Consider the following 12,317-nt stretch of genomic DNA (forward strand, 5'->3'; position numbering starts at 1 on the left):
AAGGTCTCTCGAGTGCATTCTTTCCAGCAGTTTTTAAAGGTGCTATATCGACATGGCTGCTGTTAAAACTGTAATGGAAAGATGTTAGAGGCAGCAGCAGGAAAGCGAGACCCAGGGTCAGGTGGAGAGAGAGTCAGAGGGTGGTTCTTTGTCTTGTGCTTGCTCCTCCCCCATGGCTGGCCTCCAGAGTGGAACCCAATGTGCCTGGGAGGGAAGCGGTGGAGGGGTGGTAAGTGCTGGCCAGGAGATGCAGCAGGTGCCACCATCCCCATTGCTTCTCGCAGGTGTCGGCCATGAAGTGGGGCCTCCTGCCCGTCTCCCACGATGCCCTGCTGGTGGGGGACATGGCCTATTACGACTTCAACGGGGAAATGGAGCAGGAAGTGGATCGTATCAACCTGCAGAAGTGCCTTGGACCCACCTGCAAGGTTTGGCTCAGCTTTTCCGGGAAAAGGCCCTGGGGTTGAATTGTCTAAGGCTGACATCCCAAAAGTGACACATGTTGACTGGAGAGTGTTTCGAAGTTGCAGATAAACGAAAAATGTAAATAAAAGTCTCTATCACACTACCCTGAGATTTTGGTGCACACTCCAATTATATTCACATGTATTTACAAAACTAGGATCTAAAATATATTCTCCTTTATTTCCCTTAACAATATAAACATCTTTCTACATTATTAAATATCCTTCTAGGTCATCATTTTTAAATTATTAAATCATATCGCATTGTATAAATGACTGTGCCGCTATTTATCTGCACAGTTCTGTATGGTATATTGGAGGGTTTTTTCCAAGAATTTTCTTTTAATATAAACACTGATGAAAATCCTTTTGGCTAAAATCTGTGTGTATGGGCTTGAGATTATTTTCTTAGGATAAATTCCTAGGGATGTACATTTAAAAACTCCCATTTGTGTTGCCAGGTTGTCTCCCACGAGTTTGTTCATTCTTACCTTCATGTTTCTAGTACATGAGAATGCACTTTCCATGCAGTCTTCCCAAACGTGTCATCACTTTTCTTTTTTTGCCAACTTCATAGAGAAAAATGGAATCTCATCATTGATTAGGTTAAGTCTAAAGACCACTTTGGCAACAGCACATATAACTGGGGAGATCAGCTTAGTGCTGGACGAACTTTGGGACCCAAGGGCATTTATCACTTGGGTCATTTTCCGTCTCAGTTTCCCTGTCCTCCCTCTCTAACCTGGGGATGAGATGTCCCTGTTCTTCTCTCTGTGACATTCTCTAAAGAGTAACTACCAACACCGGGTGAGGGTTGAGATTTTGGCATCTATGAAGTGCTGCAAGAATTGGAGCAATGGGGCATTTGTTATTTGCAAAACCTCTTGTGGGCCAGAGACATTATCTCTTTCCATTTCTCTGGCACTTGAGAAGAAAAAAGTCCAGCTCCTTTCAGCTGTTTAAAGCCATCGTGCCTCAGCCCAGGCTCCTTCAAGGAAAAATTGGAGACGCTGATCTGATTGAGCTCCCAGGCAGGTATCATCTCATTTCAGAGAGTTCTTGAAGATAAAACCAACTAAGAAAAGTTTCTGGCAGGGTGTTTGCACCTCGACCTTGGGGAGTTATGCTCCTGGTATAAATTGTTTCTCTTTTTCCTTCCTCTTGTTTCACCCCTGCCCCTGGCTGAGTCAGAAACATTGCACAAATTGTGACAACACCTGGGTATAGTTCAGATTCTGTTCCTAATTAGCGGGAGGACTTCATTTTCTTTTGGCTTCTGTTTCCTCATCTGTAAAATCAGATTAGGAGGTCACAGCGGCCACCTTCATAGAACCGCAGGATCCCAAAGCTGGGAGGGGCCTCGTTATGTTCAACCTCATGACTTTTACAGAGCAGAGACCTGAGGTCCAGAGAGGGGATGTGACCTGTCACGTGTTCCTCACCTGTTTCTGCAGAGCCACCTCTCAGAGAACTGGCCCCTTGGGTTTTGACTCCCAAGTAGACTAAGTCACAGGGGGCAAGAGATTGCTTTTGAGGTTGGACCCCTTTATTGGACATCAAATAATTTTATTCATGTTAATGCAGATACTTGTTTTTCTGACTTCTAAGCTCTTCAAGACCTAAAATCATAGGTATTACCCAAAGAAATCCACCAAACTGTTTAGTCTCAGTTTTTAAAAGCAACTTCAATTTCTTAGGGTGGATGCATTGGGTTAAAATTACATGTGGATCACATTGGGGTGTTGGTCTAGGGGAAATGAATAACAGGTGGTGGGATGTGGAGCCCTGGGATTGGATATGGAAATTGATCTAAATAGAATAACAGTTCTCTTCCTCTGGAAGGCTTGAAGTTTTAATTGGCTGTTTACTCCTCTACAGATCCTGGTGCTAAGAAACCATGGAGTGGTTGCTCTAGGTGACACCGTAGAGGAGGCGTTTTATAAGGTCTTCCACCTGCAGGCTGCATGTGAGATCCAGGTGAGCAGGTTCCTCTGGGAAGTGGGCCCAGCAGCTGGCTCTCACGGGGGCCTGTGGGCAAAGGCGGTGGCCCCGTTGGCTGTGATTCAGGGAGTCCTTGAGCCATCTAAAAGCACCTGCTCTACCTCTCTGCCTTGGTACCACCTTATCTTTCCAAAGTTTCATACTTGGAATCAGTTCTATGGCTTGAAAAAATCTATCGCCATTATCTAACAACCAATACGTAACCCTCGAGGGCCACTGTTCAGGATGGGGGAGCTACATGGGCTCATGCATTGGAGTTGGGAGAGGGCAGGCCATGGGGAAATTGTAATAGGGTGTGTAAGTGCTCTTTATGCTTATACATTATCTGGAGGTGTACCTGCTGCACTTTGCTGTGCCTAATAGAATCTATACAGGCAGGCCTTCTAGGGGTGGGGATGGAGGTGTGTGCCAGAATACAAAGGCCAGGAGCATGGTCCAGTCCAGAAAGAGTAGTTGAGAGCAGGCCTGAACAGCCAGGGCAACCCCAAGGTGATGTCCAGGGACCTGTGAAGAAGTTCCCCTAAGTAGAAAGGAGCAGGGAGGCTGGAAAGTGCCAGTGATGATGGGACCTCGAGAGGAGTTGATGGAGAAGTAATAGGAAAACAGACGAATCTGATAGTGTTTCCAGACGACTTGGATGGGTAGGCCAAGTACACTTCCTTCTCAGTGTGGCAGGTTGGTCTGGGTGAGTGGGAGCCTTGCCAGCCCTGGAAAGCAGGCAGGCCTGGGCTCCCTCATTCCCAGCTCTGGGCTGCGGGCCCTTGGGCACGGGACTTGCCTTCCGTGAGCCTCTTTTCCTTGGCTGTAGATGTGGGACCTATAGGGTTGTTGAGTACAGGGCTTTTCAGATAAGGGGAGATTGTGCTGATGGAATTTTAGGACTCAGTTGACAGTAGATGAAGCTGGCTGATCCTGATGAGCCAGCTCCCTGCAGGGCCCATTGGGTGTCCTGTCCGCCCTCTGCTGGCCGGTGTGGGCAGGGCAGTGCCTGCAGAAAGAACGCCTGCCCTTTCAGGAGTTCCCCAGGGGAAGAAGCATCACTTGTGCAGGCTCCACACCTGGTGACTTTTCAATAGTATTTAAAGGAATGTGTTGCAAAGGCAGTTGTTAAAACAGTGATGAAGCAGCATTAGAGGAACTGGTGTGGAATTTGCCCTGGAAATGGAGACAGGTAGAGAAGGTGGACACAGGGCCAGGGCCATGTCCTTCTGATGTGGTGGTCCCCCACCAACCAGGGAGGCTGGCCCTGAGCCCCGGCCACTGCTGCATGTTAGAACCTGGAGGAGCCTCTGATACGGGGGCTTTCCCTTCCCCACATCTGAACTCTCCAGAGTTCCCCATCTTCCTTTGTCAGAGGAGGCTACCATGAGAAATTAGCCCATGGGAAAAACCTCATCTCTGCAGAAAGAGCCCAGCCATAAAATGAATGGAGAGAGCTGTCCGTGTTTCCTGGAGACAGTGAAGTACATCTCTCCCGTCTCCACGTCCCCCCAAAGTGACCACTGTGCGATTTAACCAAAGGCAGAATGGTCATCTAGCAACTGGGGGGCGATCAAAGGGCAGAGCCACCAGCCGCTGGCCCACACAGCCCTCCTGGCTGCTTCCCTTTTTCCTGCCTGCTGTCACTTTCTTTTCAGAACCGGTTTGATGTAACCTTGTTAAAGTACATCAGACAATGAGGAGATATTCCCTGGACAAGCTCCGGTGGCTTTTATTTTTGCAGCAGGAGGAACAGGGAGGCTTCTAGAAGGAGGGACAAGGCTAGAAGATGTGGAAGGGGAACAGTGAAGAATAGGTCAGAGGCATGGGTAGATTAGGGCATGAAAGAGCCGCAGTACCAGCAATCTGCAGATGCTGTTGGGGTGGCAGCCCCTGGCCAGGTGATTGATGCAGTGGCCAGCACTGAATCTCTGTGGTTCCCACTGTGGGCCTGGGTTCCTCCCTTGATGACCTTGGCAAGCAGGTGGACATGCTGCAGTCATTTTAGTGGTTTAAGGTGAAGAGCATATTCGGGTCTCCTGGGGGTTGTGTTCTCTTTGCTCCCCATCAGTTTGGGGTTCTAAGAAACTGGGTCATCTCCAGCTGGGAGAGGCAGCTCCTGCTCTGCTTGTAAGCAGATGGGAAGAAGCTCAGACAGTTCTTCTCCATCTGCTACCCATTGCCATGGAAACTGATTGAGGGAGAGGGAGGAGGTGGGAGGAGGTGGCTCTGCAAAGATCTGGGCAGTTTGTTCCTTCTCCCCCTCTCCATGATTGACCAGTCCCCGTGTGGTATTGCTTCTTGGCCTTTCATGCTAAAACCTCAGAAAATTTTTTTTTAATCAAAAACATTTATATGCCACTTCCTGTACACCAGGCACTATTCTAAGTCCTTTACAAATATTATCTTAAATAATCCTCATGAGGTAGGTACTATTATTTTCATTTTAAAGATGAGAAAACTGAGGCACAGAGAGGGTAAAGAGCCTACCCAAGGTCCCACAGTGAGTAAAGGGCAGAGCCAGGGTTCAAACCCCGGTGCCCTGGCTCCGGAGTCCATGCACTTAAGCACTGCATTGTGCCCCTCTCCAGGGCTGTAGAGGTTGGATGGGAAGGGTCTGCAGAAAGGTCTGGCCCTCCCTTCAGGGAGCTGGGGCTTCACGGCAGGATTTCAGGGTCTCAGAGGGGTATGGACAGAGGCTGTGGCCCTGCACTGGCCAGATCAGTGTCTAGGATGAACTAGGCGATGGATCGGCCAGTTGGGATCCATGACCTTTGGGGTTGCACTCCGTTGCACGCAGCCTCAGTGCCTGGCATAAGGGACTTCAGAATTAGAAAGCAAGGCAGCAACAGGTAGGCCTGGGACTGTGAATGAACAGAGTAAGAAGGTAGATTTCAACTGACTATACAACTCACTGTTGCCCGTCTAACAGTTGGACAACAGTGGAGTTGACCTCCTTCTAGGAATTTTAGACAAGGATCTTGAACAAGGTAGGATGGAGTTAATGACCTCTCAGGCTGATTCCAGTTCAAAGATCCAGTCGCACAAGACTGTCTTTGCCAGGGAATGGGGTTGTCTTTTTAAGATGAAAATGGAGCCTCTGATTGGACGTGTCTTGGAGGTAGAGGGTGTGGGAAATGAGTGCACTTGCTGCCCCTTCTTCACAGGATGATGTCGGTCATTTGTGGAAGGTGGCCTCACTGACCTCCAAGAAGTCTCAAGGGGGCATTTGGCATTCTGATGGGTTTAACACATTTTGGAGTCTGTCTTGGATCCTCATGGGTTCATAAACCTGTGTTTGTCAGAAAGCTAAGTAGGATCTATTCATTTTCAGTTAAAAAAAAACAGCTGTCACAAAAACTGGAACACTGGAAGTTTGTATGGTCAGAGCAATTCCCCATTAACAAGCAAGCTCACATGGAAAAATCAAGTATTAATCAGGGTGCTAAGGTATTAATGTATGGAGCAAAACACCCAACTCTCTAGCTGGAATACTTGAAAACCACCATCTCCCTCTGTAGCTGGAGTTATCTAGGAAGCCAGATCATAACCAATTAGATCTGAGTGGTGGTTACATGGGGATAAATAGAATGTACATTATGTTAGTGAGCATGAAATTAGAAGATGAAGGAATTAGTTAGATTAATTGAATGTTTATTAGAATCATTCTAAAATTGCTTGATGCATACAAATACCTCTTGCCCTAATTCTAAAAGTAAATTGCTTGCAATCACCTGCATCATCTCTTTGCCAAGGAACCTTGACAGTGAGACAGATCCTCTAAGTCTTTTGGTGAAAATAGCCTAATATCTGCACGTGCCTGGCTGTGATGCTCAACATTTCATCTGTCTCCTTTTTCTGGGTTTCCTTAACTGACTAGCCCCACTGAGGATGGATGCATTTGTCTTTTAGGCCTCTGAATCCATTCAGTCAGACTACACTCAAGTTTCATTGACCTAGAAGTCATCCTCTTTCTTTCAAGTGACTTTTTAAAAAGTATGGAAAATATTTCACACAGAAACATGCAGAGAATAATATGACAGACACCACTACCCACTGCTCAGTTTTAACAAATATTAACAGTCTTTGTTTCCAATTTTTTCCTCTTAAAGAAATATCACAGACAAGAGTTGAAGTCCCCTTTGGAGCCCTTTCCAAGCACAATCTCCCTTCCTTCTCCAGAAATAATCACAATTTGAAGTTGGTCTGTATGCCAGGTGACCTTTTCGTCTTCTGTATTGTGTTATTTTTAAGGTTCTTGCTATTCCCTCTTTCACTGTAGTTGCTAAGAACTGACAGGAATACAACTACTAACAACTCTTTCCCTGGAGTTGGATGCATGCCCAACAAACTTGGGGTGGTTTTTCCACAAGAGGAGAAAACCAAGTTCAGCTCAGTTTCCAAGATGTTTTGGTTCTAAGCTCTCTCCTCCCTGATCCCCACCCTCCCGTTACACACACGAGCGCAGGATGTGTGTGGGTGTGTGTGCACACACACGTGCATGCGAGGTGAGGGCCGTCTGCTGTTCCCGCAGGTGTCCGCTCTGTCCAGCGCCGGGGGAGTGGAGAACCTCATCCTCCTGGAGCAGGAGAAGTACCGGCCCCACGAGGTGGGCTCCGTGCAATGGGCGGGGAGCACCTTCGGGCCCATGCAGAAGAGCCGGCTGGGGGAGCACGAGTTTGAGGCCCTCATGAGGATGCTGGACAACCTGGTGAGTCTCCCGCCACCAGCCTTCCAGGCCAGTCCGTTGAGAGTTGGTCGCCTAGAACCAGGCAGCACAAGGCACTAACCAGGTCAGCCTGAGAACTGCATGTCCCGGTAGAGATGTTAAAGCCTTGTTGACTGGCAATTTGATTTACAGTCTGTGGTCATTCTAATAGTAGTTGAGTTTTCTTAAACAGTGACTTTTGCCACTCCCTTCTAAGGGCTGTGGGTGTCACCATACCTGCAGAGCACTTTGTGGAGAAGGAGTAGAAAGAGAAAGGTTGGAATTAGAGGTAGTAATACAGTAAAAATCAAAGAGCCTCTCTTAAATTGTAGTTAGCTCACTCCTATGTAGTTAGTTCTGCCTTTCTTTCTAATCTCATGACTTCAATGCAGAAAGTAATAATACTGCTTATTTCTTTATTCCTAGGCAGCAGCATTAGAACAATATCCTATTGTAATAAATGAAGGAAGGAAGCAACCACTCATGTAAGGGGTTAGTTGGTACGTGTCTAGAAGTGGGCTGGTCCTTTAAAGGATACAAAAGAATTTTAAGACATTCTTCCTTCTTCTAGGGGCTAACAGTTTAGCGGATGATCTGGGATACAAACAGGAGGCTATTTAAGAATGAGAGGAAAGCATATAGAGTAAGGAGCTAATTGCAGGAAGAGACTATAACTTCTTAGCCTCACTCAGAGAAGTGAAAGATGAAATCTGTCTTTGTGACATTTCTATATCTGATTCATTTTCCCCATCCTTGCTGCTACCACATTGGGACCCTCTTTATCAGGTCTAGGCCTTTGCAATAATTAACACATATTCCTGCCTCCAGTTTCTCCAGATCATCTCTACAAGGTGACCAGGGGTGACACTTTATAATGATGAAAGGTATAATCCACAGTGAAAATGCAACTTTCACGAACTTTGTGTGCTGAGTGATCTGTGCTGAAACAAAACATTTTGTGGGGTTTCAGGCAGGAATTTTTTCAAACTTATAAGAAACAGACAATTCCTATGCTATTTAAACTGCTTAAGAGAAGAGAGAAAGAAGGATACCAAAACTCATAAAAATTATAACACTTTTAGACCAAGCTCACTGTGAATGTCGAATTAAATTGCGTGAAAACTAGCAAATAGTATCTATATTAGTTAGGGTTCTCTAGGGAAACAGAACCAACAGGAGATATCGGTAAATGTGAGATATTATAAAAGTATCTCACACAACTGTGGTGCTACATGAGTCCAAATTCTGTAGGGCAGGCAGCCAACTGGCAACTCCAATGAAGGTCTTTGATGAACTCCCCAGGAGAGGCTGGCTGGCTGAAGAGGAAGTGAAAGTTCTTTCTCTTCTCCCTTAAAAGTCTTCAACTGATTGGATTAAATCCAGCTGATTGAATTCTCTCATTGTGGAAGGCATGGCCTTCGTTGATATAATCAGTCACAGGTACAGTCAATTAACTGATGATTTAATAAACCAGCCTCCTGGTTCATGAACCAGCCACAGATTCCCTTGCAGTAATGGTTAGGCCAGTGCTTGCTTGGCCAGACACCTGGGCACTGTCACCTGGCCAAGTTGATACGTAAACCTAACCATCACATTATCCAAAATAATTTTAGGATAATAATATGCAATAATGAAATGAGTGTTCATTCCTGGAATTCAAGGATGGTTCAGTATTACAAATCTTTGAAAGATGTTTCATGATATGAACAAACCAAAGGATAAGAACTTTGGATATCTCTTAATAAATACCAAAAGCTATTTCATAAAAATTTGACATCAATGTTTACAAATAAAGGTTGTTAAATAGGACAGGAGAGTCCTTATTTAACATTAAAATGGTTTTTCTCAAAACAAGAGTCAGTATTAAGGTGAAACACTTAAAGTATTTCCATTGCACTCAAAAAAAAAAAAAAGATTCATACTTTCAGCACTGTTATTTAATGTTGTTCTGAGAACCCAATGCAATCAGGTATAAGAATAGGAGATATAAATATTGGAGACAAAATTATTATCCTTTATAGGTAATATGGCTACATGGCTATAAAGTCCAAAAGAATCAACTGAAAGAAATATTAGAAAGAATGAGGATCTTTGAAGGTGGCAATTACAAAATGTATGCAAAAATGAGTAGCTTTTTTATATCTTAAGATTAACAATGTAGAAAAGTTGATAATGGGAGAAAATAATCACATTTGCAAATGTGGCAAAATCATTAAAAATTAAGCAGTGCTTATATAAAGAAAACTGTAAAACATTACCAAGAGCTATCAGAGAAAACCTGAAATCAGTAAAGAGCTCCAAGTTATTCTTGATTAGAAAGTCTTGATGGGGTAAAGAGATCTCTTGTTCCCAAATAAATCTATAAAATCAATAGAATTCCCTAAAAATGGGGGAGAGTATAAGGACTTAAAGAAATGTTCTTCCAGGTGAAATTCAGAATGAATGGGAAAATCTTATAAAAGTAGAGCGATTAGGGCTACTAGTTCCACTGTGTGGTAATGGGTTTTAAGGCTTTATAACTAAATGGTGTAGCACTAGTGCAGAATGGAAAGGCAGATCAAAGGAACAGCTTAAGGAGTCCAGAAACAGATTGAAAATATGTGAGAATTTAACATATGATAAGCAAGCATTTTATAAATAGTGGCTGGGCTACACGATTTAGAACTGATAGAATACTAGCCACTTAGGAAATAAGGCTGGATCACCGCCTTACTCCTTTTAATTAGATAAATTCCTAATTTATCACAACTTTGAACACAAAAAGTGAAGTCAAATAGGCATTAAAAAACACTAATGAATACTTCTGATAGTCTTGTGTTGGGAAAGACCTTGTCAAGTATGGCCAGAAAGTCTGAAATCATGATGACAAATATCAACAGATATGACTTCATTAAAAAATTTCAAAATTTACATTTCTACAGACTGTTCTCCTTACCATAAACAAGGCTAAATGGCCAACTATGGGGGGAAAATATTTGCAACATCTGTGAGTCAAAAGATTAATATTGCTAATGTGTAAATAGATATTAGAAATCAACGTGAAAAAGATAAACATCTCAAAGAGAAATGAATAAAGAACAATTTACAAAAGAAGATACTCTAATGGCCATTAATTACAATTTTTATCCAATTTTATTAGTAATCAAAAAAGAACAAAAAATAGATTTAATTTTTAACTCACCTAATTACCAATTTTTTTTTTTTTTTTTTTTTTTTTTTTTTTTAGCTCAACAATAAATCAAAAAATCCCAGTATTCATGAGGGATAGGGAAGAGAACTGGTAGAAGTTTAACTTGACTCAACTTTTGGGAAGCTGGATGTGCTAATATATTAAAACCTTAATATGTGCATTCTTTGACCCATTAATTTTCAGTCTAGGAATTTATTCCAAGGAGGGAATCACTCAATTGCCTAAAGAAAAATGTGTGAAGATACTCATTTCAGGATTGTTTATAATATTTTGAAAACAAAATGTCCATCAGCAGGATATTGGTTAGATAAATTATATGTCCATTCATTGGAATACTGTATAGCTGTTTAAAAGTTGTTATGTGTTTATAGGTTCAATAACATGTAAAAATCTCACGATGAGCTGGAGAATCAGCCTCTAAAGAAGTTTATGTATTATGGTACCATTTATGTACACTTATATAAACAGTTGCGTACATGCACACATTTATGTATGAAAAGAGATTTTTCACTAAAAGATTATTAGTGTTTTATCTGGGGATGGTATTTTGTATAAAACCCACTTTTTTTTTGTTCTATATGGCTACATTTTTCTACATGAGTCAGTATTTTCTTGATAGCCAGAAAAATACCTTAATGCCATTTTAATTAAGAAAATAAGACAGAACAGAATTTTGCTCCAGCATCTGCCAAGATTCTTGTGTGTTTGTTGAGCAGCAGTGAGGTCTGCCTTTGTGGGACAAGGTCTTGCTTGGGAGACAAGGCTGTTCTTGAGGCGTATTTCAGGGCTATGAGAGGGAAATAGTTAAGAAGCTTGGGAGGTAAGGAAGGGAGGGGTGACTGTTAGGATCAGCTGGGAACCTTTTACAAATCGTGTAACCCAGGCTGCTGCACCAGTGTCCAACTAAATCAGCATCACTGAGTTGGGACCTGAGCTTCAGTATTTTTTTCCTCGGGTGACTCCAACATGCAACCAAAGTTGAGAACCTGGAGTAGGTGAAGAGCTCTGTCTGGTCCCCAAGGTTCTAGGACCTTTCTCAGCCCTGAGCAGAGAACTTGTTGAGGATGGAGGGAGGGAGGAAGGGAGGGATTGGGGGACCAAGAGGAAGGAACAATTCTGAAATATACCAGAAGAGCAGCAAGGCCTGGGCTGTACATGGAAGGAGGCCCTGTGTGTGTGTGCACACGCATATAAACCATTTTCCCACAATGCGCAATTCTAATCGTTTTCCTTTTCAGGGTTACAGAACAGGCTACCCGTACCGTCACCCCTTTGTTCAAGAGAAAACCAAACACAAAAGTGAGGTGGAGATCCCAGCCACCGTCACGGCCTTCGTGTTTGAGGAGGATGGCGTCCCGGTCCCCGCGCTGCGGCAACATGCCCAGAAACAGCAAAAGGAGAAGACCCGCTGGCTCAACACTCCCAACACCTACCTGCGGGTCAACGTGGCCGATGAGGTCCAGAGGAGCATGGGCAGCCCCCGGCCCAAGACCACGGTAAGGGGACGGGAGTGGGGAGATCCTGCTGGGCCGCGGGCTACATTTTGTGGAGTTAAGCAGTTTTGAAAGGGGAACAGAGCAAATCTCCCCTGGTTCTAGACTAGTAGAGTTACCTCTTAGAGCTTCTGTGGGGCACCTGGGAGCAGAACCATCTGTTTTAGTTTTCTTGGCTACTCAAGCAAATACCAGGCAATGCCTGGGCTTAAACAATGGGAATTTATTGGCTCACGGTGTTGAGAGTAGAAAAAGTGCAAATCAAAGCATCATCAAGGTGGTGCTTTCTCTCCAAAGACTGCTGTGTTCTGGGCCTGGCTGCTGGTGATCCTTGTTCCTTAGCTTTTTTGTCACATGGTGGCCTTTCCTGGCTTCTCTCTTCTCTTCCATGTTTCATGATTTCAGCTTCTTGCTTCTGTGCCTTTCTATCTGTCTGAATTTCACTCTGCTTATAAAGGACTCCAGTTAAAGGATTAAGACCC

The 12,317-nt window shown here is 43.9% G+C and overlaps 1 protein-coding gene across 7 annotated transcripts in view; it reads left to right on the top strand.

The window, feature by feature from the left end:
* Nucleotides 1-12,317, top strand: part of ADD2 (adducin 2) — a 114,839-nt gene that overhangs the window by 81,974 nt on the left and 20,548 nt on the right. For all 7 annotated transcript variants that reach the window (XM_037807112.1, XM_037807111.1, XM_037807113.1 and 4 more), the window contains 4 exons: nucleotides 285-428; nucleotides 2,343-2,441; nucleotides 6,979-7,155; nucleotides 11,581-11,838. In XM_037807112.1, coding sequence (XP_037663040.1) covers nucleotides 285-428; nucleotides 2,343-2,441; nucleotides 6,979-7,155; nucleotides 11,581-11,838 — 678 coding nt within the window. The remainder of the gene's footprint in view (nucleotides 1-284; nucleotides 429-2,342; nucleotides 2,442-6,978; nucleotides 7,156-11,580; nucleotides 11,839-12,317) is intronic.

Source organism: Choloepus didactylus, chromosome 17, assembly GCF_015220235.1.
Source record: "Choloepus didactylus isolate mChoDid1 chromosome 17, mChoDid1.pri, whole genome shotgun sequence".
NCBI classification, from domain to species: Eukaryota; Metazoa; Chordata; class Mammalia; order Pilosa; family Megalonychidae; genus Choloepus; species Choloepus didactylus.